This window comes from Abrus precatorius, unplaced genomic scaffold, assembly GCF_003935025.1.
Source record: "Abrus precatorius isolate BTA unplaced genomic scaffold, Abrus_2018 Scaffold11, whole genome shotgun sequence".
Taxonomy (NCBI): domain Eukaryota; kingdom Viridiplantae; phylum Streptophyta; class Magnoliopsida; order Fabales; family Fabaceae; genus Abrus; species Abrus precatorius.
This window is the reverse complement of record NW_020874303.1, coordinates 10,591,092-10,618,192: the sequence shown is the minus strand read 5'-3', so window position 1 is coordinate 10,618,192 and position 27,101 is coordinate 10,591,092. Positions and strand designations below refer to the sequence as shown.

The following is a 27,101-nucleotide window of genomic DNA, read 5'->3' as shown; positions in this document are numbered from 1 at the left end:
ATATCTGAAAAGGGAATTGAAGTAGATCCTGTATAACTTGATGTTATTACACAATTGCCTTACCCCTCTTGCATTCGAGAGGTTCGTGCTTTCCTTGGCCATGCAGGGTTCTACAGGAGATTCATTAAGAACTTCTCCAAAATAGCTATTCCCCTGTCCAAGCTGTTGCAAACGGAGGCTGAGTTCAATTTTGATGAAAAATGTAAGGAAGCGTTTAATATGCTTAAGGAAGCCCTGACCACCACACCTATCATCCAACCTCCAAATTGAACCACACCATTTGAATTAATGTGTGATACATCCAATTTTGCAGTGGGGGCTGCATTGACACAGCAGGTTGGTAAGTTTCCTCATATCATTTATTATGCTTCTAGAACTTTGGATTCAGCACAATGTAATTATACCACAACTGAAAAAGAATTGTTGGCCATAGTTTTTGTACTGGACATGTTTAGATCATATCTGTTAGGGTCAAAAGTTGTGGTTTTTACTGATCATTCTGCCTTGAAGTATTTGCTGAAAAAGATAGATTCTAAGCCTAGGCTTATAAGGTGGATGCTCTTACTTCAAGAATTTGATTAAGAGATCAAGGATAGAAATGGAACCCAGAATTTGGTAGCCGACCACCTGAGCAGGATAGAGGGAGTTCTAGACCCTATTCCAATTTTAGATGATTTTCCTTATGAACAACTCTTAGAGTTGTATGTTTCACAGGCACTCTGGTATGCTGATATTGTTAACTTTCTTGTTGCAGGAGTTTTTCCAGCAAGTGCGCCAAAAGCTAAAAAGGATAGGATAAGGAGTGATGCCAAACATTACGTTTGGGATGACCTTATTTATAAAAATTTTGCAGTGACCAAGTCATCAGAAGGTGCGTGCCTGATGAAGAAATTTTATCCATACTGCAGTTCTGTCACGCCTTAGCTATAGGAGGTCATCAAGGACCTCAGAGGACAGCAAGAAAAGTGCTGGATGCAGGGCTGTAGTGGCCATTTATTTTTAAGGACTCATGGCAAGCATATTCCACCTGTGAGAGATGACAAAGAGCGGGAGGAGTAATTACATGGAGACAGGAGATGCCCCAACAGCCCATCCTCTATTGTGACATCTTTGATGTCTGGGGTATTGATTTTATGGGGCTATTCCCCTCCTCTTTTGGTTTTCTTTATATACTTCTTGCTGTTGATTATGTCTCAAAATGGGTGGAAGCTAAAGCCACCAGAACTAATGATGCTAGAGTTGTTGTAGAATTTGTTCGTAGCAACTTATTTTGCAGGTTTGGAATTCCTAGAGCCATAATGAGTGATCAAGGAAGTCATTTTTGCAATAGAACTATGGAAGTCTTGTTGAAGAAATATGGAGTTGTACACAAAGTTTCCACTGCCTACCACCCACAGACAAATGGGCAGGCTGAGCTCTCTAATAGAGAAATCAAGAAAATACTTGAGAGAGTAGTGTAGCCCCACAGAAAGGACTGGAGTCGCAGGCTTGATGATGCCTTGTGGGCACATAGAACATCATTCAAGACACCCTTGGGAATGTCACCATACAAGGTGGTCTATGGAAAAGCCTGCCATCTACCAATTGAGGTGGAACACAAAGCTTATTGGGCAGTAAAGACTTGCAACATCCATTATGACTCAGCTGGAGAACAAAGGAAATTACAGCTGCAAGAGTTGGAAGAGCTACGTCTTGAGGCCTATGAGAACTCAAGAATTTACAAGGAAAAGACCAAACAATACCATGACAAGAAGATTTCAAGCAAAGAGTTCTATGTTGGTCAAAAAGTTCTCTTGTTTAATTCTCGTCTTAAACTCATGCCTGGAAAGCTCAAATCAAGGTGGCTTGGTCCCTTCACCATTACAAAGGTATTTTCCCACGGTGCAGTAGAGATCATAAGTGACTCCACTAGCAAAAGCTTTATGGTGAATGGGCACCGCTTGAAGCCATTCTTGCAAAACTCAGCTATCTTGGAAGAAGTTGAGGAGATTGACTTGAAATCACCATGCACCAACCTCCATTCCAACCCTTGGCCCCCATAACTCATTTCATACGTCAAGCTAGTGACGTTAAAAAAGCGTTGTGTGAGAGGCAACTCACAAGTTGATTAAGAACTTTTAATTTTAATTTTAATTTTTATGGTTCTTTCCATTCAATAAGCATTTTTATGATTGAGCTGTGAATTGAAATGAATTAAACATGGTTTTATTACATATTCTTCATTCTTTTTACAGTGGACAATTTTAAATTTTGAATTTGATTCATGCAGAGACCATAGAAATTTCCTATGCTCCAAGACATATCCAAGGTGCCCACTTCCATTTCATAGTAGTTACTTTCATGCTAAGGTAAGTGAACCCACTCTCTTTAGTTTTCACTTTCAGCCTATAGTGATCACTTTCAAAAGGTTTATGGGTCATGAGTCTGCGCGTAATCACTCCCAGTTCATAGTGAACACGCGCAGATGACTGGAATATAGAAGGCTCTCTGTAGTTATCACTTTGGTTCCATAGTGATAACTACAGAGGCACCTCCTGGGCCACCCATGATGCGCATAGTTATTTCCATTTCATAGTAACTACGCACAACTTACTTCAAATGTGCCTTCTCTGTAGTTGTCACTTTCACGCCATAGTGATTACGCACAACGCTTAACTTGCCAAATATAAATGCGCGTGTTTACTATGGTTTCAAAGTGATAACGCCCACAACCTATATAAACTGAAAGTGATTACTCCAGCCTTCACTCTCTCTAACCTCTGAGCGCTCTTACTCTTATCTCCAACCTTCCTTGATTTCGCCATTTCCCTTCGCTATTGTGTGCTAAAACCCACTCCATTCTGCATTTCTGCAATAATCTCGAACTCCCATCCAAGTAAATTTTCCAATTTTGTCTCTTTCTATGTTAGGGTTTATAAATGCAGAATTTGGTGATTTTGATTTGGGGTTATATACTTTGAAATTTCTGTGTGCATTCTGTTAGTTGACGTAGGATTGCCTGATTCAAAGGGTTTGAGAGTGTTTAATTGTGATAAATTATGCATTTCACCATTGCTCTAGCCCTAGCATGCTCGCTGTTAACTAGGGATTTTGATTTTAACCCTCATCTATTGGAATTGTTACACAAATTCTATCATTTGGAGGATGATTGTGTGTTTGAAAGAGATTGGGGTACTTAAAAGTAGGTAATTTGCTATGCTCTGCCATTGTTGAAACCTAGAGTGCTCACTTTAGTTTGAAAAAAAATTTAATTTGGGGCTTCGTGAATTGGGATTGATGGATCCCAACCACAATGTGGATTGTGAGTGTCTAATTGGAAGTGATTGCAGGTGTTCATTTTAGTACAATTATTGCATTTTGCACTGTCGAACCCTAGGGTGGGCACTTTCACTTGTATTAACTGCTTGATTTGTGCATTCTGCTGCTATGGCACTTATCCTAGGACTGTTTTGGGGTGTATAGTACTTCATTCGTTCTTGGTGTTATTCTAGTTGATTTGGTAGCCAATAAACTCCATAGTGATGATTGCTATGAACAAGAGTAACCATTTTATCTGTACCTTCCCCCACCACAGTGTGATCTTGGGATTCTTTGATGTTTTGAATTGTAAAATTTTATCATTGCTGCACTTTTATTATACACACTCCATCAGCCTTGTGCACCTCTTTAATGTGCTGGAAATCTGCATATCCTTACATGCATCATACATCATTTCACCTTGTTGTCCAGTTGCATTCATAGTGAAGAATTCCTGTGAACTTTAATCCAATTGCTTTGTCTACTTGATTTCTTTTTGAATTCTATTGGATGCCACTTGACAAAGCTGGAATCCCTTGGCACATCTGTACAAATATGGCATAATTGCAGACACACATGCACCAACCTTTCTGCATACTATTTACTGTCAAGACTGCCTTTTTTGAATTGATTTGTTTAACTTTTCTGTTTCAATTGATTGATGCCCTGTACTTCAGAGTAGTTACTGTCAGCTAGCATAGTAGTTACCTTTGTATGCAGAACTACTCCGATTTGCCTCAATTTTCTCTGATTCATGCACACCTGTTGTGACATTCTGCTCACACCATTACCTCTGCACTCCATTGTGATAAAAATGAGTAGCTACACGCAGCTTCCTAGTCTTGTCATTTCTCTCTAAAGTTGTCACTACGAGAATGAAATTGGTTACGTACAACACGCGTAGATACTATGGTTTTGAAAATGGCTATGCGCAGCACTGTAGCAATTTGGCCCTTGTTGTAGTTGTCACTATGGTTTTCAAAGTAGCTACGTGTAGGCCTTTTGCAAACTAGGGTCTCTGTAGTGTCCATTATCACTCTGAAAGTAATCACTTTCGCATGCCCTATGGATCTAGCTTGTTGTATTGTCAAGTGGTCACTTTCAACTCAAATTTTCTCAAAGGCTAAAAATCCATGGAATAAGTCTAGAAATTCTTGCACAATTATTTAAATGATCAAAATTGCAAATTATATCTATGTAAATCAATGTAAATTAACCAAAAATTAAGAAACCTATGATATTTGACCAAAATGATATTTCTATATTATTTACACTTCCTAAGTCTACTTTTTCTATCAAAGAACACTAAAAAGACAAGTAAAAATCTAATAAAATGTGGATTCATCATGTCTCAATTTCATTTGCTAACTAAGTGCCTTTTGTTCTATAGTCTAGAGGAAACCTATGTTTTAGGTAGCAAGTATCCACAAGTATGACTATTTTTTTCACAGTAGGTACATTATTGGGAATTAAATATAGATAGTGCAACAAAATACAATTCTCAATTGCTCTTACCATATACACATTTTAAAGCAAAATGAAACACACAAAATATGAATAAGGATTACCTTTTATGTGGGCATGAGCGTAATAGTGGTAGTTGTCTCTATTGAAGTGCACATTCTCACTAGAATCCTCCTTTCTATGCTAGTAACATGTGTGTGTATGAGAGAGAGAAAGAGAGAGAGAGAGAGAGAGAGATAACTAAGGTTTCTCCAAATCTCCAAAATGATGTCTTGGATCTGAGCATGTCATCCTCTATTTAACATGGAAGTGTCTAACTCTAATTTTCTCTTACTTATTGCAACTGAGCTCATTTTTATTGAGTCTGGCCCAATAAAGTATTATTTCAGTCAATTGAAATATTAATTTTCTAGTATGTTTGTTATATGTGTAACCTTATAAGTATTTCTTATATTTGATTATAATGTTAAATATAAATATTCAAGTTCTTAGTGCATATACTAACAATCTCTCACATACACAAATTTGATAGCAATATTTAATATCATATACAGTGAGTGACATCTAGCAATACATCACTATGATCTAAATACTAAGAATGCTCTTAAATTAACATAACCTATTATGTGATTTATATATATGTGATCGGTCTCTTTGTTCATATATCTAAATTGAACATGAGGTATGTACATGTTATCCTCACATATTTCAATTTATCTTCCTTGATACTCGAGTAGACTTTCTATGAATAAATATATCATATTTATCCTTTATAAGCATGATCATGCGCATTTTAAAATCTTATTCTATCAAGTGGCTGCAAACATTATTCTCATTACATAAGAGGGACAAATCTTGCTATATCATTCACATTCCTCCACGTGATTTTTACTATACATAAATATTGAGTTTATGATCACCTTGTTACAAACAATATTTGATGACATTAAGTACAACATTCCTCATGTAAGAATCATAGTCATTTCAAGTTGAAGGACTACATATACCATCATCACATTGAGAATCGTTTATGTTACTCATTTAACAATCCACACAATATTCTTATGGTGGGTCAATCTAATGCATCATTACCCTCAATGTGCACTTTTGTGAATATTTGATATCTCAAATCCATGATCTCTAATATTTGATCATCAGTCACTCACACACTAGCCTCAATGTATTATATTGTCCTAATATTGATACTCAACTAGGGACATAATTAAAAATAGTACTTTGTAGATTCTCATGATCAAGTCATTTACTTGATATTCTATAAAGTTATAATTACTAATTTAATGATATTAATATATTATTTTAAAATAAATATTAAACTAAAATATATCTTTTATTAAATAATAAACACGATACAAATATATGTTCAAAACATATAGGCTTATAGTGCATACACTAATAACATACACAGTTTTGTATGTCCTATATGTCCTCTTCCTTCATTGAACCTTCGTCTCCATCTACCTGGATTATTTCCCCTTCAACTGTATTTGGCATGATAGGATTCACCTATCTTTCTTATTGAACAACAGAAAAGACTTTGTTTATGGTTATGGAAGGGAGAGTGTCCATCAACATAATTAGAGATTTAACATGAGTATATTTCTCATTTAGACCCTAACATAATCTTTGTAGGTTTTGAACAATTAAATTGCACCATAATTACAAGGACTTACACGCTTTCAATTTGATGTAGGTTTGAAATTTTTTAACTCATCCCAAAGAAACTTTTTTAGCTACATAAAATATTTTGAGACTAAGAGTGCCCCTTATTGTAATAGGTGTATATCTTCTTAAATATTAGATATTATGATAATTTCTCTTCATGAAAATTTACTCTTCAAATCTTTCCAAGCTTTGGACGCATTAGCAATTCATAATACTAATTGTAAAATCATCTTTGAATCAATCTATGAATCTGCTCACACCATGGAAATATAGAGGATTGAATGGATTGGTGAGGAAATCTTGATAAGAGCCTAGTTTTCCATAGAATTTCAAAGAAAATTTTTGAAATGAACAAATAAAATGAAAGTTGATGACTATGAAGGCGAGAAATTGCATGGCTTTTTATATCGGTTCTAAAAATAATTGACTTTTTATATTGATTTTTTTTCGAATCAATGTAAAATTAATTCAAAATGAATAATTTTAAAGGCACGGGTCACTAAAACAACGTAAGTTATAAACAACAAACATAGAATTTTACTTATGTTCTCATATTTTCAAGTTTTTGTTGAGATTTTTGGCTATGCTATTGATGAACATGACATGGATGACGAACATTGCATATTTCTACTAGTACACTAATGATTTTATCTTACTTCATTATGTATTTTCTTTTTCATTAACTAATTGGTATATAACACTGACGTACATTGCATATTTTTCATTTATAAACTTAACTAAGATGAAATTTCGAGTAAATATTGACAAATATTAACGATGAACATTAATGTTATTGACATTAACGAATATTGATACCATTGAAAAATTGTTTGCTAAACTATGGGAAGAATATTGACGCTATTGACGAACATTAACACCAAGGAGCACATTTTACATAAGTGTTATTAAAAAGTGAAATTTTTTTACCTTGATGTAAAAAGTGATATGTTTTACATTGATTATTACAACAAATAATTGATGTAAAAAATCTCAACTTTCTACATCATTTGTATCTATATCGGTTCTGCAACTTATGTAAAATGACAGTTTTAACCACTATAACATTTTTTTTTTATCAATGAATCTTTCTAAAATACTTATAATTATTTGTTTAAAATTTATTGAAATATGTGAGTTTCAGTCTCATTCTTAATTTAATAATTTTTTATTATAATAATTTTATAAATTTTAATAAATTTGTAACCTATCTTGGTGAAGAATCTTAGTGTAATTCAACTAGTTTGGTGTAATTTGTTTCTCCAACTATCAGTCAGTTTGTTAGTTATATTTCATTTATACACATTATATATACTTCAAAAATCTTGTATTCGAATTAGTTGAGTTGAATAACATTTCATTCAATTTTCAATGATTCACCGAGCTTTGTAATATCTGATAAAGTGCAAAAGCCATGAGAAATAGGACTTCATTACCGCGTACCAAGAATTTTCACTATTGGCTGAGATCAAAATGATCGTTCGTAGGGTTGTAACTTTAATAGATAGGACACTATTGATAACCATTGTTGGAAAAGTGATTTTTCATCCGCTTAACCATCCTCGAAGTAATGACTGCTAACTCGTCAAGAAACACTGCCAATAGTGATAGCTGGAAAATGGGTGGGAATTTTTGGAATTGTACAAACAAATTGATATATTGAAGAAAGTTGTGTAACAGCATAAGTATATAGAAGGAACTGGGTTGGAATGAATGGATTTGGATCATTGAAGTTGAGCTACAAAATTGACATGTGATGTTTTGGTTGTGTCCATGGTCATTTTAGCACTCAGCCTTATCCTTTTTATGACCCAAATTAATTTCAACTTGAATTCAATATCAATCCTAAATAGTTTTTAAACATAAGTAGAAAACAAAATACACATTAAAATAATGAACAAACATAACAAATAACAATCATCAAATATATATATAACAATCATCAATATATATATATAAACGTGAGGAAGGATAAAATCCTTCTTATTTATCCCTAACATCTACAATAAATAACATAAATAAATATAGTTAATGTAAATTCTCTCATTCTTTTACCAGTATACACTATATACACATAACAAACTCATAGTAATCATCACTCGGTAAAATAAAAAATAGTGAAAAATATGTATAGAAAAGTATAAGTTTTGTAAACAAATCCACAAGAAGAAGAATGGACTCAGTGCTTGAGGATGGCAAGAATTGACAACACAACTGAAGCTCCAATCACGGCAGAGGAGGCCGAAACTGCCATGGCTGCTCCGGCATCGGGAGCCGGTCTTGGCGAGAAGCCGACACCTTGAGCTGACACGGTGGCGACAAAGAGAGGAAGGAGGAGGAGCAAGGACATGAACATGCTCATTGTTGATGCCATTGAAAAGAGAGAATAGGGAGAGAAGAATAGGTAGAGGAAGAGAATTGAACAGAGGAGTGGTTGAGGAAGGACAGTATAGGAGAGGGTATTTATAAGGGGCAAGTGTGCGTTTGGACTTGGGATAGATTCATTATTATTAATACTAAGTGAGTGGTTTGGGTGAACGTTATACTTTCGATGTTAGTACTTAGATCTTGATTTTACTCTTAGAAACATGTTTTTTTTTTTTTTTTTTGAATAAATTAGAAACATGTTTTCAGAAGAACAGTAATTTTATTCTGAAATAAACCTTATTTTTTATGCCTACCTTATTTCTTACATCCATTCTATAAACTTAAAAACTGTTTTTTATTACCTACTTTCCTTATCGTAGTACCCATCATATATATTAATTCTTCTGTTGTTTTTTCTCATTTCTCCACTTTGTTAATAAGAATGTACAACACCTAATCAAGAGTTTCAAAACAATGTTATTTCTTTGTAAAATCACAATTTCTTTCCCCCAACTATCGTTTGAAGAGTTCTTTCACAATTCCATGCAAACTATTAGACTCGACTCGATTAGAATGTAATATGTCTTTCTCTACGTGTTACTTTACATGTTATCGTGTTGAATTTAACGTGTTCTTTTAGCGGTTTAAATTGTATTATTGTAATAATAAAAAAAACCCTTTTCCTTGTTTATCCCATTTTTTCATGTCTATTAACGAGATAAAAAATATATATTATTTTATATAATATTCTCTCCATTGTAAAATATTTGTCGATTTTGTAAATTTATTCGTTTTAAATTATTTATCGTTTTATACTAATAAAAAAAATCATTACTTTTTCAATGCTGATTTATCCTTCTCATTCTACTTTCCTCTGAGTGCCGTGTCTAGACAAATATAAAATTAGTTTTTTTTCTTTCATTTAATTTTAATGTATCGTGAGATCAATTTTTTTTTATTTTATAAAACATTAAACTATGTACTGATATAAATTTTAAATAATTATTAACATTAATTATTTTAATAAATAAAAATTTATAATTAAAGGATAATATAAAAATATATTATATTTAATTAGAGTTTATATATAATAAGAAACATGGATAACTTATTTGTAGAAGTAACGTTGAGTTATATCATTTTAGTAGTTAGTTAGTTATGTCAATCTTTATAGCTTTAAAATATATATACTTTAATGCTATAGTAGGTTAGTAGGTTACAGACCAAGCCAAAATATTTTACTACACTTTTTTAAAAAAATTAAAAAATGAAAGAAATCGGATAGATTTCATGAATGAAAAATGATAGTTTTTTTAAATTAAAATGTTTTTCTAAGACCAACCAATTACATAAAACTATTCAAAACATTATATTTTATTTTAAATTTTCTGTAAGAAATTACTTTTTATATTGTTAATTGTTTAATATTCTTTAACTTAAATAGTTTTTTTTTTCTAAATGATTTTATCAATAATTTGATATTTTTCAAGATTACTCTGTAAAATTTACCTTTTTAAAAAGTAACGCACAAAAAAAGAAAAAATTGAAGCTAACGTAAAAGCTTACCGAAGACATAATATTCTTAACTACAATTAAAATTGACATGGTTAAACGATTAAAAAAGTGTATTAAATAGAATTATTTAAAAGACAAAACAAGAGGTATAAAATACAATTGAATTTTCTAGCACATGTTCATGAATATACGATAAGTCAATAGTAAGAATAAAATTTCCTAAAAAACTATTTATCATGTGAAAATATTAATTAAAATCATTTAGAGTATATTTGATTTCCTTTTTAAAAATAATTTTTTATTTTTAAAAATAAAATATAATAAAAATTTGTACTATAATTTATTTTTAAATAAAGAATATATTTTTTTTAAAAAAATCAAACATACTCTTAATATTTGCTTGATTTAATTATTTAAATATAAAATAAAATGTACACATTACTTTCACAACAGATATCATAGATATACAATAAAAAAATTTACATTTTCTCATATTAATAAATAAAATAATATATATTATTAAAAGTTATGACTAATCATGATAAATTAAATTTAATAAAAAATAATTCTGTAAAATAATTATATATGTATGATGTTACTCAAGAACCTAATTCAATGAAGTCTTTAATTGAACAAATCAGAAGGGGGCGTCGGGGCGGAGAGGAAACGTGGACAGGTGGAGGATGCGGTGGTGGGTGATGATTTTGTCTCTACGTTTGTGTGATGTATTTCAAATTATTGACCTTTTATTAAACAACTGGATTGGCTGGCCTACTTATCAACCACACCAGTTGTGGATTCATCTATTCTTCATGAAGAATGGTTCTCTACCACTAAAATAGACACTTCTAGAGGACATGTGTGAATCTTTAAAATGCCCTTCATTTTCTTTTCGAAAATCACTTATTCGCATTGCCATATGTAACTACAACTCATGCTGGTATCAATCAAGCCCGTTTAAACATTAAAATTTGTTTATCTCACAACTTTTAAACAAAATAAAAGAACAATCGCAAAATTTGACCAAAAGGAAAACGATCAACCCCTTTTTTCTATTTTTCAAATATGTTTCCCCTTTTTTTTTTTCAGAGATCAAACTTGTTAACTGCACTGATGAAGAAGTTGTTGGGTTCTTTTATATTTCGGCTCAAAAGTGCATATATGATTAGATATTATATTAATATCAATAATGAATACATTAAAAAAAAAAACGGGTATGAAAATCAATCATTACTATGTAACGATAACATCTTTAAAATTATTCTTTCACGAAAGTACTTTTTAGATATATTTTTAAAAAGAGCATTTTTTATGAATTAATTTTTAACAGAATAAGAAATTTATTTTTTAGTTTAACATTAATTAAAATTTTAATTTTTTGTAATTTATTTTTATGTTTATTCAATATAATAGAATACCTATTATTAGCAATTATAATGTTTACTTTTAAATTAAGGAGTGCTTGATTTCTATTATATTTTGGCCCTAAATCATAACATGGTAAGAAGTTATGTTAATATCAATAAGGAATTATATAAAAAAAAAGGTATATGGTAATTAATATTTATGTATAAATTGTCAGGATTAGTTTTTAAATGAAAGTATTTTTAAAAGTGTTTTCCAAAAAAAAAAAATTAATTTTTAATATAAAAAGATATTTATTTTTTAAAATTCAACATTAAGTTAACTTTTAAATTTTTATATTTTTTTAATTTATTTTAAAAAATGAATATTGTGTCTTTAACGTAACTTTTGTATTTATAATTACTAGCTAACAATTATCTTGATTCTCATGTTAACTCTAAGTCATTTTTTTATATATAAATATTCTTTAATTAAATTTTGACTTTTTATAATAACTTATTTTCATTTACATATAGAGCTGTGAATTTAGGCTATACAAATCGACTTGGGCTGAATTACATTGAATAACGGACTAATGCAAGCCGAATAAAAAGGACCGCAAACAATTTGGAACGTTAAGAAAATAGTCCAACCAAACCTTTTAAGGGTAAGGGGCTTTTATGGACGCCGCTTCACCATTAAAAAATTATTTTAATATATATTAAAAATATTTGTTTTCACAAAATTAGTTCTTTATTTTCGACACTTAAATTCATTTTATAAACTGCTTAAAATTAGGATTTTAGATTTGGATATAGTGAAAAACACATTAAAATAAAATAATATATTAAAAAATAAAGAAAACTCATGTTCAAATAATACGGAATAAATTATTCCGATCTTTAATTTTAATGTCTAAATTTTTTTAGGTATTTTCGAGCTAGCCTCTTGAGTTTACATACCAAAAAATTAACCTTGATTTTTATATTTAAAGAGACTAATTAACTACTAATTATACATGTCAAACTAGAATTTTCATAATAATAATTTGTGAGTATTTAAAAGGCAATTTTCATTGATTCGCGGATGATTGGTGGCGATATCTTTGAACGAGAAGTGATGGTACTGTACATGACCCACATTGATTATTCTAGTTTCTCATTAAACAAGCTGTATCATTTGTCTATGCATTATTGAATTTGCTGTGCCATCTATTTCACTATGCTTCCTTCCTTTCCTTTGGCTCCAGGCCAGGAACGCTATTTCTGGTTGTACCAAACAATAAGAAAGTGACACAGAAAACATAGGGACAACCGAAATTGGTGCGTTAATTCCTAGTACTATCAAGTTATCACTTGTATGTTAGGATGAAAATAAAGACATACGTTGATTTTATTTTTCTCTACTATGTTTTTATTCAAAGATATACGATAACAACTTATATATACTAATTTTTTATTAAAATGTTACAGAAGTTAATAAATTGATATAATTAAATATTATATTTTTAAATATTTATTATTTATTAATTTTCTATTGCACATCTTTAATTAGATACACTTTAAAAAAAATAAAAAATATAAAAATGAAAATTAGACGTCATGCATTAAAGTTACTGCTTATTATAAATTAGAAAAATTAATATCAATAATGGATTTATTGACAATATATATAATATATATAACAAAATACTACAATAATGTTATTTTTGAAACATATTACTAATGGAGTAGTTTTAGTAATTTTTGGCAATTTTTAATTGTGAGAAATTTTTATATTATATATATATATTATTAATTAACAATTAAAATATATATTTTTGTAAAATAAATAAATTATAGAATTAACTATTTAACTATAGTACGTGATTATTTGATAAAATTATAATTAGGCTTTAAAAATATATAACTAATAATAGGTGATTATTTAAAAATATATAATTAGTCTTGAGAAGGTTTTTTCGGAGAAGGGAGGTGAGAGAACAAAGAGCATAGTGGTTTGGTGAGAAATGAAAGTTTTCAGCTCAAATTCTCCTTAAATACCTATTAACTCGCGATCTTCTCGCTCCAGTGAGAGTATTAGTTGGTTCAATCTTATTCATTTCTTGCTATAGTGAGACTCTCTTGCTACAGTGAGAGAGCTCCAGAAGACCTTGTTCTGGACGTCCCATTCTCGCTACAATGAGATATCCTGCAGTTCTACTTCAACCAACTATCCAAAACTCACACAATATGTACTAGCTTTTTACGCAGTAACTATACAACTTATACATACATGATTCAAGTCAATTCATATCATAACTACATACAACAAAACATTCAAAATACAAGGACACCGTAGTTAAATGATAACAACATCAAATTTAAAGTAAATAAGCATACACATAACATAGACCTCACAGGACCATCAAAGACAAATTAGATTAGTAGACTATCTTGTAAATTATGGATTGAATTATGTATTTGATGAATATCAGCGTGTATGTTATTTTAAATTTTCTATAGAATATGATAATGAATTAAGAGACAATTCTACCCTAGAAATGACATTAGATTATATTGTTTCTTTTAATTATCCTATAAATAATATGATCCACCATACTTTTAGTGTATATATATATATAAAAGGACAGTTAGAACTCCAACAACTACAATTTTGTATACACCTTTCATGACCATGACTATTTTGGAAGACCAACTTAATTCACCTTAGAGCATGAGATTGTTATTGAGGTCATGGTTGATACAGGTGATCTTGATGAGAAGGAAGATTTGACCTCGGAGGAGTTAGTTGAGATCAAGGGTTGGATTGGAGATGACGACTAGGATCGTCCTCACTATTTTGGTATAGAGATAATTGCTTATTAGGACTTAAATTTATTTTGTTTCCCTTGTAAATTATGTATATAAGTCCCTGTGTATTTTTGGAATTATGGTTTGTAATTTATCAAATTCTTGTACATTAATGAAAGCTAATATATGTATATTTTATTTCAATCTTGGTGTAAAATTATTTATAAATTGTAATGAAATGATACACATTCATCTTTCATCATTTTGAATGCTTGTACATTTTATAAACTGAGTAACAAGGATGAAAGCTTTCAATTTTGTCAGACTTTGCATTATAAGTATAAGTAAACTTACCTTATTTTCTCTCTTTAACACAAATTATTTCATAAATTGTATAAATAAAATAAGGATGTTACATTATTTGTTTCAATCAATATAAATTTATTGTGTCTTTTTATTTACTTTTTAGTCTTATTACTTTCTTAACCAAGCTTTCTTAACTTTAACCAAAGTTAATAACTTCTCTATGCTTTTCCAAAACCATGTTTTGGGTTTTTCTTCCTAGTTATAAATATTTTTTTATAAAGAAAACTAAAAAGTAGGTTTACTTTATCAAGGTTTTATTTAAGCCTATTTCAACCTCCTTTTATGTTATTTTTCTCTATTTCACGTGGAACTTTAATTCCAAAGTCAACTTGAACCTTTATATTTGATTGAGTGGTAAAAGGATTTGTCCTAATTAGGCAATTGAGTATAAGCCTTAATCAAAATTTGAATTTTTTTTTTTGTAATATTTTGAAAGCATTTAATTCATAAACTAAATTTAAATTAGATCCAAATAGATAATATATTTGTAAAAATTCATTAAATGATGTAGTTTTGATTATTCTTTAATTATAGATTTAACGGAATTATTAAAAATAATAATAGAAGTAATGGTCCCCAACAATACATAACTTGTTATTTTAAAACTCATATCCATTTTATCCACAGACACAAACAATCTAAACTTGTTTAAATCATGTGAAGTTGTTAGGCTATACACTTATACAACATGTGAGTATTTATAAGGTTAGTTGTAGTAACATGTCATTCAATCAAAGAATAGTTGGCATGACATCACCTATTTTCAAGAGTTGTATAATAGATATCATTTAACAGGACCTTATTGTTGGTAAAGATTCTTTCACAATTTTCTTTACAGCTCATCATTTAACATGGCCCACATAATTTCTTTGCAATAATTACTTGAGTGTTAAACACTTTATCTTTCAACACAATCTTTGTTTTTATTTGTCCCCTATTATAAGTAGTTGTCATCAAATCTTATGTAGAGATGTAGAGATTTTACAAATACAAGTATGAGCAAGGGAAAGAAAGATGAAGAGACAATTAGTTCGAAAGAAAACATGCAAGGGGATCTAAAAGGCAAAAGTATTTGTCATCTTTCTCACCAATGTATGTCTTGATTAATCTACTTTATGTTCCTCTTACGTGTCTTATTTCCTAAATTCAATTTTTCTCTAAAATTAGTTTCAATTCTTTTTGCTATTGATATGATTAATAAATATTTTTTCCAACATGGTCTCATATTTTTGTATCATAACCATTGAGGGAGTGGATCAACAAGCATAGGGTTTTTCCAACTTAAACTAATGGTCTTGAGTTTGAGTCCATGGGTATGTCTGTAGGTATGTTAAATACTCGAGGGAAAGATTTTGTCATTAATATTGGTCTTACCTACTTTGACTAAGATTGCCTTATATAGATGATACTTGTGATCTAAACTAAAATATCTTGCATCATAATTTAGAAAGTTGGTAGGATTTCTTTGCTATATGATTTCTCTTCTTCTACAATTTCAATTTCTACAATTTACAATTTTTGAATACAAAATTAAACCTTATGTGTAATTAATTTAATCAAATATTCTATAAATAAAAAATATAACAAAAATGTTTTTAATTTGGTTACATATTCATACTTATTTCATTGATGAGCCCTGAACATTTATAAATTATAAAGCAATAATAAGTCAATTGCATTTGTTCAATGAGGATCTTATTTTTCTTGCTTAAATCTTGCCTTATATTTGTATTATTATTGTGAAAAGAATTATTTCAAATTTTAAGAGTAAATTTTGGAGTACATTTTTTAATTACAATTATAAATATATGTTACAAGCATTTTATTCTATTTATGTACTTTTAAAAAAACATAAAAATCAATCCAATTTGTCTTTATATTTTAATTAAATTAAGAGAATGTTATAGCACAAATTTTTAACTATTTGGCTCTTTTATTTATGTAGGCCAACATGGTGAAAGGCTCCTCACTAGTAATATGGATAATCCAAAGAAGTTACCAGAACTTCCAAGTGAATTGCTTGAATTAATTGTTAAACATCTTGATGTGGTAGCCTTTTGTTCATTTGGTGTTGTTTGCAAGACTTGGTATGAAATATATGATTGGTCCAAAGAAGATTTCTTAGAATCCCAAGCACCAATGGCAATTCTCATGTCATCAAGTGTCAAGCATATGTGCTATTTGTTTGATATGGCTAATGGCAACACAAAAAAGTTTAAGTTTTTAAACCTTTTCAAAAAATTCTTTATTGGGTGCTCTGCAGGATATATGATCATTGAAGACATGAATCATCAAATTTCTATTGTAAATCCTTTAACTGGACATGAATTGAATTGTCATACACCATCTTTTACCCTAAAAGGTGAATCTCTTTATGACCGTATTATCCTAGTTTCAACATCATCCTCTGAAAGCGATGTCATCCTTGTCATTTGTAATAGCAAGCACGAAATTCAAGTTTTTCATTCTAGAAAAAAACAATGGTTTACTAGCCTATATTTTGGGGCACCTTGGGTAGACATTGCAATTTTTAAGGAACAAGTTTATGTTGTTACAAATAATGCTCAAATTGGAAAATTGAGGATGAAAGAATCAAACTCGACAAATAAAGTGTTTAGTTGGATGACTGTGAAAAACACCCCTAATGTGAATTCCCAAGATTTGAAGTTGGTGGTCTCAAATAATCAACTTTTAATGGTTGATTTTGTCCCTGATCAACATTTAAATATTCATAAAATTGACTTTGATTCAGTGAAGTGGGTTAAGGTAGATAAGTTGAATGATCAAGCCTTATTCCTTGGAAAAAGATGGGACTCATCAATACGAAAATCAAGTAAATGGGGAGGCCAAAGCAATTGTGTCTATTACCTAGAGACTCAATCTACCATGTGTTGTGTATATTCAATGGAAGCTAAATTGATTCATAAGTTTCTGCTTATGGAGAACTCAACTTGTTCCAGACAACAATCACTTGGTTGGTATTATCCACACCAATGCATGATGGTAGATTATCATATGGATTCTGAAAGAACATGAGCACCTGGTAACATTTGCATCATCAAACAATGATTGTTATATCTTTGATGTACTTTTTTTTCCTTCTAATTTGTTCAATTTTCTTAAAAGAGAAAAATGAAAACTATTCAAAAACCATTTGTATTACCTAAAAATCTATAATTTGCTCTTTTCTATATAATAATATGTCTCCTTGATGTTGCTTCTTCACTAGAAATAGGATAATATTTGGTGAGTATAAACAAGAAAAATAAATTAAATGATTAAATTATATTTTAAGAAAAATGTACATTTCATTTTTCATAAACTACCAATTTAAAAGATAATAAAATTATTAGAGCATATATTTTATTTTTCATATTACAATGAATCCCACTTATTCTTTTTAATATATAAGTATTTTATTACGATTATCATTATTATATATTCAAAAGTAAAAAGAATTCCAAAAGCAACTAAGGACAAACAAAGAGATTGTAATATTTAGAGTTGGACGACAACAACAATAATAATAAAGGCCCTGACTAACAACTCTAAAAAAATCTTTCAAATAAAACTCTTCATTGCATAGCATCTAATGAGGAAGAGAATATGTTTCATCTCTATAAAAAATTGTATATCAAATATAAGAAAATACGAAGTATGTGTCTTCTACTAGTAATAAATGTAGTATTTTAGATCCTAAGCTATCATCATCCCACAAAGATTATCCTAATGACTAGAATCATTGATCCTTTAATTATTTTGGTTAACTAATTGGCAAGAATTATTGCCAAGCAAAACGACAAAAGAAAGAAAAAGAGCACGAGAAATAAAGATTCGTAACGTCCTAAATTTTGTAATATTATTTGATTATTAATATAAGCATTATGGGGATTTTCATGTGTTTGTGTATTTGATATATATATATATATATATATATATATATATATATATATATATATATATATATATATATATGCTGTGATGAGAATATATGTATAAGTGATGTAGACTTGTAGGAGCATGTGTGTTGGTTGTGGTAGAACTAAAATTGTTATAGATGATTGGAATTGGACTGAAAATTTGGCTAAGTATCTGGTGTAGGGTGTTCTCGCTGCAACGAGAGGGCCCTGGGAGGAAGGCGTAAAACTATCACCTTCTCGCTGTTGTGAGAGGTCTCTTGCTACAGCGAGAGAGCGACAGTTTGAAGTGCATTTCTGAGTGTAGTCTCTCTATAGCGAGAGGGTCTCGCTGTAGCGAGATTCTGCAAAAACTAGGATGCAATTTCCTTTGAGATTTTTGCTATAGCAACAAGGGGTGTCGTTGCAGCAAGAGATGTCTTATTGTAACGAGAGTGTTTCATTGTAGCAAGAGTGTCGCGACCAGAGGAGTATTTGAAGGGGTTAAGATTTGAAAAATTTATTTCCCATTCCTCTCTTAAAAATCTGTTTGATTCTCTCGACCTAAAACCCTATTTCACCGATTAAATTGCCTCCAAAGTCGTTTGTGAGCTAGATTGAAGGTTGGATTCATGTTGGGAATGCTTGGAGGACTAAGTTCGTGTGGGAAGCCTTCTCGTTGTTGATTTCGTGTGTGGATCTTCAATTTGAGGTAAGGGGGGCTCTACCCTATCTCATTGTGTTTTGATTACCATTTATTTTGCTAAATATTGCAATGTGGGTAGGATAGAGAGTAGAAAATATGTGTTTTGATGGAAATTATGGTGTGTTTAAATGCAATGTCATGTGGATGGTTTGGAATGTGTGTGCTGGTAGAATTGACTGATTGTGATGAGATTGTGGTGCAAAGATTGAATAAAGTATAGTGTAATGAATGTTGAATAGTGTGTATGATGGAATAAATTAATGAATGTGGATTATGTTGACATGTTGTGGGCATGGAATAGCTGTGCGTTAAATGTAACACGAGTGAATGTGAGCATCTATGTCGTGTGCTGTGAATGAATACTGTATGTGGCTAAAAAATGTGTGAAAAAGGCATGTTAAATGTGGTTATGAATATGCTATGAATGGTTTAGCGATACATTGGAGGTGTGGAAGATGGGGATGGTAGAAATACCTTGGGGAAGAGAGAGTGATGGTGACACCAACAATGAGTGTGGATGTACCACAGGCCACACACTTTCCTCCTGACTAGACCTCTGACCAACACCTTTGCCAAGCGACTCAAGACCGCACATGTGGTGTACGTAGTGCGGGGGTAATCGACTACCATCCATGGTGTGAAACTGTGATCACAGTGCCACAGTGAGCGTGGCTATATGCAGTGAACACACGTGTGTGTAAAATTTTTTGGTGTCGTGAGTGCATCAGTTATGAATTGAAATGAAATGCTTGAAAGTGTTGTGTGTGATTGACTATAATTAAATAGAATATGTGAGAATATATGTGGAATGTGCAAGGTGAGTCTTTATGTTATGTGTGCGTGTTGGATAGTGTAGAGTACGCACCCTTACATTTATTTTTCAGGTGACCAAGACAATCAACACCGGGCTCAGTGAAGGAGTGGATGAAACTGCTATAAAACTTAGGAATTTATTTTAAAAATTGATGTATTAATGGAGTCCTGTAGCAATTATTGATTCAAATTGTAATTCACTCTTATTTTGAAATACTTAGTTGAACTATGTTTCAAAAATCATTTCAATGAAAATTTTATTATTCCTATTTTTATGAAATTCATATATTTTAAAAATTAAATTTAAGGTGTTACAATTTTGGTATCAGAGCAGTTCATCTAAACCGAGCTGGGGTATCGAGCTAAGGCGTCCAAGCTGAGTGTTGATTTGTTTTGTTTACCTGAATTATAAATGTGTTATTGGTTTGATGTACTGGAATGTGGTTTGTTGAATTTTTGTTAGCTCAGATTGAACATAGCTGGTAGAGGTAGAGGAGCTAGAGGCACTAATGACCTCATGAAGCGCATGACTCAAATTCTGGAGGCCTTGGTGCACAACCAAGGCAAAGAGACGACTGAGTACTAAGGATTGTCTACCTTCACTAGGCACGATGCTCCAAAGTTTGAGGGCGGATTCAACCCCGAGGGAGCCAGAGGTGGTTGGCAGATGTCGAGAAAGTCTGCAATGTAATGGGGTGCCGTAAGGAGCACAAGGTTGCCTATGCCACACACTTGCTATGTAGAGAAGCGAAGGACTGGTGGAGGTTTACATGTCAGACCTTGCCACAAGAAGGTGGCTATATCTAGTGGGAGGCTTTCAAGGCGATCTTCCTAGGTAATTACTTTCCCTGGGATCTGAAAAAACAGAAGGCCAGAGAGTTCCTTGAGCTGAAGCAAGGGAGCATGACAGTGGGAGAGTATGCACCGAAGTTCCAAGAGCTGATAAAGTATTGGCCTTACTACCAACATGAAGACGGAGATGAGGACTTGTGTGCTCAGTTTGAGCATGGACTGAGGCCAGACATCTGAGTTGCAGTTAGTGTGTTTCAACTGACGAACTTGCCTACTCTAGTGAGCAAGAGCAGAATCTTTGAAGCCAATTGAAAGGGGAAGACAATGGACACTAGAAGAGCTAGTCCAGTGTGGCAAGATAGAAGACCCCCTAGATTCTCCAAGCGGCAGTACTCAGGCTCTAGTCACTCATAGTTCAAAGGGACTTTGTCTCAGGAAAGGAGCAGTGGTACTGGCTCAGGCTCAAAATCAGGCTTTTTCAGAGAGCTGATTAAATGCTTCAGGTGCAAAGGGCCACACACAGTGAGGGACTGCCCACGGCCACGAATAACTTGTAGCAACTGTGGGAAGTCGGGTTACACTGCAAATGTGTGCTGGGTCGCTAAGAAGAGTGCTAGTGCTAGTGCAACTCAGAGACCAAAATCAAGAGGGAGCACAGGGCCGAGTACGAGGCCAAAGGTAAATGTGAGGAGTTGATCAGAGGCTTCACAATCTGAGGAGTTGATTAGAGGTAAATGTGTTATTAAGGGTAGATTACTTGACGTGTTGTTTGATTCGGGTGCTACGCACTCTTTTGTATCTGTTGACTGTGTGAAGAGTTTGGGTCTATATGTGACTAAACTGCCATGTAATGTTATGGTGACTACCCCTACCAGTAAGCCGATTGTGACGTCGTGGGCGTGTTTAGGATGTTCAATTATGGTACATGGATGGGAATTTGGGGTAGACTTGATTTGTTTGCCTCTATCCCAGCTGGATGTGATTTTGGGAATGGATTGGCTAGCTGCCAACCATGTACTACTGGATTGTAGAAAGAAGACCTTGATCTTTGGTGCGACAATGGCAGAGGTTTTAAGGCTTATGAGTCAGGAGTGTGGAACAACACGATAAACGCCAAGGCCTTTATAGTGATGTTTTATATGGAGGCCAAAAAGTGTGGTGGAGTAGGAGTACATCGTGGTGGTGAGGGATTTCTTAGAAGTTTTCCCTAAAGATATTTCTGAGTTACTGCCTGAGAGGGAATAGAGTTTGCTATTGACCTTAATTTGGGGGCAAGCCCGATTTATGTGCCACCATATAGGATGTCACCGATAGAGTTGGAAGATGTCAAGAAGCAAGTGGAGGACCTATTGCAAAAATAGTTTGTAAGACTGAGTGTGTCACCGTAGGGAGCACTAGTGCTCTTGGTGAAGAAGAAGGATGGGAGCATGAGGATGTGTGTGGATTACTGGCAGCTGAACAAGGTAATGATAAAGAACAAGTATCCACATCCGAGGATCGATGATTTGATGGACCAATTGAGGGGAGCTGCAGGGTTTTCTAAGATTGACCTGAGGTCAGGGTACCATTAGATCTGGTGAAGAATGAGGATGTCCCTAACAGTGTTCAGGATGCGGTATGGTCACTATGAGTATCTGGTAATGCTGTTTGGAGTGACCAATGCACCTGTAGTGTTCATGGACTACATGAACAAGATCTTCCATGAGTTTTTGGATAAGTTTGTGGTGGTGTTCATTGACAACATCCTAATTTATTCGAAGACTCAAGAAGAGCATGCCGAGCACTTAAGAATTGTTTTGCAAATTCTGAGAGAGAGGCAATTGTATGCAAAATTGTCCAAATGTGAGTTCATGTTGTCAAAGATCCAATTTTTGGGACATGTAGTGTCAAAGGAAGAAATCATGGTAGACCCTACAAAGGTGGAAGCAGTAGCTAGGTGGCCGAGGCTGAAGAATGTGACTGAGGTGCACAGTTCTCTGGAACTAGCGGGCTATTATAGAAAGTTCATGGAGGGATTTTCTAAGATAACTTTGCCCTTAACAAAACTGACCTGCAAGGGAAGGGGGTTTAAATGGACTAAGGGGTGTAAGGCTAGTTTCCTAGAGCTGAAGATAAAGTTGACTTCAGTGCTTATGTTAGTTTTGCCCAATCCAGAGCAGAAGTTTAATGTATACTGTGATGCGTCTGGGCATAGGTTTGGGTGTGTTCTAATGCAAGATGGGCGAGTAGTTGCTTATGTCTCAAGATAGTTACGCTCACATGAAGTCAACTATTTGACCCATGATTTGGAGTTAGCCGTGGTGGTTTTTTCTCTTAAGATATGGAGGCACTACCTGTATGAAGCAGGTTTGAGGTGTTCAGTGACCACAAGAGTTTGAAGTATTTGTTTGATTAGAGGTAGCTAAATATGTAGCAGAGGAGATGGATGGAATTCCTTAAGGATTACGATTTCATATTGTCTTACCATCCTCATAAGGCGAATGTGGTGGCCGATGCATTGAGTAGAAAGTCATTGCACGTGGCAGTAATGATGGTAAAAGAGATGGAGATGATTGAGGAATTTCGAGACATGAACTTGGCCATGGAGGTGAGGCTGGGGAGTTTGTATCTCAGAGTGATAACAATCCATAATAACTTCTTGGTATACGTTCGGGATGCTCAGTAGAGAGATGCTTTCTTGCAAGATATGATGAGACAGAGGAATGAGGAAAAGGACTTGGAGTTCCGCTGTGATGAGAACATGTTGATTAAGTTTCGGAACTAAGTATGCATTCCCCAAGTAGAGGAGTTAATGCAAATGATACTTGAGGAAGTGCATAAGAGCAGGATGAGTTGATAAATCCACATTTTACTATATTTTTAGTATAGTTTTTGTTAATAAATAAGTAGTAAAGTGTTGAATAAACTTGAGAAAACCATAAAAATTGCATCAATATTCATAATTGTATAAATAGTTGAGAATTTTAGATTTTATTCCAATTCTGAACAATTTGACTTAAAAAGATTTAATTCTTATGCAGAAGTTTGAACAAAAGATATTTGAGTTGAAGAATAAAGTGAAGAAAGTAGAAGAATTGAGCTTTAAAGATGAATCATCAAGTGTTATGTGTTGGGCATAATTACTTTGGGCACATAGAGTTAACATTTTGAAGAAGAAATTCATGAAGAGCAAGCAGAAAATATGATAGAACTCTGCGCGTGTTCACTCTAAGCACTCAGAGTACTACACCTAAGACTGATTTGCCCTAGAACTTTGCGCATTAACACTCTATCCATTGAGAGTAACAATGCGCAGCTGCGCATTAACACTCCAACCATTCACAGTGAACATATGCAAGGCAAAAGCTCAGAAAACACATGCGCGTTAACACTCTAAACACGTAGAGTGTCTACGCAAATGTAACAAAATTTTGAAAATCACTTCTAAGTGTCGACTTTGGACGATTTAAGTTCCTAATTCAGTTATAGAATCTTCTAGAAGACCTTTCATGATATAATCTTTAGAGATTAATGTGTAGAAGTGAAAAAGGCGAAAAAAAACATTATAAATAGAAGTTGAAAGTTCAGATTTGAAACTTCTGTTCATTTTTTGTTATTTTTCACTTTTTAATTGTTTTAACTTCCAAGGGAAGTCAGAGAGAGAGGTTGGGAGTGACTTTCAAACTTCATTGCTAGAGAAATCAGGGTGAAGATTGGGTCTTGAAAGATGTTCTTCTGCTCCTTGTCTTCTTCTTCTCTTATTTCTCGTTCTTCCATTGTAATGTTGTTCTAAACCTTTTTGGTTAGGAATCTATGGATCTAGAATTGATATTGTGATGTGATTTTGAATCTGGACCTTGAGATTTTAATTGAATTGAGTATGTGATTCTGTTCTTATTGCAATTGTGAACTAATTCTTCATTCAATTGAACTTAGAGGAGTTTTCATTAATGGAAACTGAGTTTATTTCTCAAATCTAAATCATGTGCCTAGGTTATTGAGATCTTAGGAATAAGTATCATAATCTAGTAATCCTATAATTTTTAAAACTTAATGCAATATTTGATTGAATTTCACCTAAGGAATTAGAAAGGTTTAATTAGATATTAGGATCAATGAGGTAAGGAATTATCCTTTGGTTAAATAAGTGAAATTAATTATCAATCAATTAAAATTCTTAAAAGTTCAGAACATTATTCCATTGTAATTAAAAATCTGATGAAGTGATTCCTAACTATTTTTCATATAGCATTTTTAATACAAATTTCGTATTCTGTTTTCACAGCACATTAGCTACCTTTTATTGTTCTTATTCTTTATTTTTACATGTTTACAAATCTTCTAATGAATTGTGTGGCTCAAATAATTGTTGAATTGTGAATTGGTAATTGAAAATAAGATCTTGGTAGACGATACTTGGGACTCATATTGATTTTCAAATTTTATTACTTGCTACAACTACCTAGTATACTTGCTAGCTAGGAATTTTACGCAAAGAATACTGTTGTAATTTCAATCCAATTTGCGTGTACCAGTTAGACCTATCATTCAAGCTAATCATTTTGAAATCAAACCAGCCTAACTGCTCCATTTAGTACAACAGGACTAATTTTCTGGTGGAATGTCTGATAATCCTAACTTGCATATTTACAATTTTCTACTATGTGACACTATAAGGATGAATGGAGTAAGTGAAGATGTTATAAGATTAAGGCTATTTCCATTCTCTTTGAGAGATAAGACCAAGTGTTGGTTACAAGCATAACCCCAAAGGAGTATCACCACATGGACAGATCTTGTGAACAAATTCTTAACTAAGTATTTTCCTTCAAGTTGAGAAGAGAAATCACATCTTTTGTGCAGCACGAAGAATAATCATTTTATGAAGCTTAGGAAAGATACAATGAGCTGTTGAGAAGATGTCCACACCATTGTATTCCAGAGTGGATGCAGTTGGAAACCTTCTACAATGGGATGAATGCAGTGACTAGAACCATGGTGAATGCAGCTATAGGAGGTTCTTTGAACACAAAATCCTTAGAAGAAGCTCAAGGAATTATTGAGATGATGGCTTCATCTATCTATCAAAATTCCAACTTAAGACATGCAAGGAGAAATAATAGATATGAAGCTAAAACTATAGAAACTTTTCTTGCACAAAATCAGTTGCAGAACCAATTATTTTCTAAACAAATAACAACCTTAACTCAACAGATCAGCAACTTACAAGCTGGAAATGTTGCAAGCACTCAGCTGATCTGTGATTTTTGTGGAGGTAACCATGCTAATGGTGCATGTGATGTACCTATACTAGATCCACAAGAGCAGATCAACTATATGGGAAATTATCAAAGGCAATAGCAATCTTTTCCTCAGCAATCCTTTCCCCCTGGTTTTCTATATCTAACTAACAAAAATCAACAATTTTACAAGTGGATTCCTCAAAATTCTACTGTGAAAAATACTAACCCATCTTTTCAATTTTCAAATGCAGGAACTTCACAATAGTAGCAATATTTTCAAGGCAACTCTTCTGCTTAACCTCAAAAAACTCTAAATTCTTCAAAACCTATGAATGAGAGAATGAATGAGATGGAAGAGACTAAGCTGCAGTTCATGAAGGTCACTCAAACCAACCTTAAAAATCAAGAAACTTTTATGAAGAAACTAGAAACTCAAATTGGGCAGTTGGCTGAACAGCTAGCAAATAGAGATGAGAGAAGGTTCCCTAGTAACACAGTAATAAATCCTAAAGAGCAGTATCAAGCTATAACAACAAGAAGTGGAGTTGTGGTAGTTAGTCCAAAACCTGTAGAAATGAGAGTTAGCAATTCAGCAGAAGAAGGAAGAGTAGAGAAAGATTTGCAACAAGAAAATTTTAAATTGTTAAAAAGAGAACATTCAGAAAATGAAGCTTCTATTAATTTTGAGAGAAAAATAAAGAAGCAGTTATTTGAGGAAGCTTGTAAACCAATTGATCCAGAAAAATATGAAAGGTTACCTTATCTTCAAAGAGTGCAGAATCCTAAACAAGAGGAGCAATTTGAGAGATTTTTGAATGTATTCAAGAAGTTGCAGGTTAATATCCCT

General features: G+C 32.5%; 1 protein-coding gene across 1 annotated transcript; it reads left to right on the top strand.

Annotated features, from left to right (window-relative positions):
- Window positions 1-16,802: 16,802 nt before the first annotated feature.
- On the top strand, window positions 16,803-17,861 carry LOC113855614. Its single transcript, XM_027487245.1, has one exon. It carries the CDS (start codon window positions 16,803-16,805, stop codon window positions 17,859-17,861), a length of 1,059 nt encoding a protein of 352 aa, XP_027343046.1.
- Window positions 17,862-27,101: the final 9,240 nt, after the last annotated feature.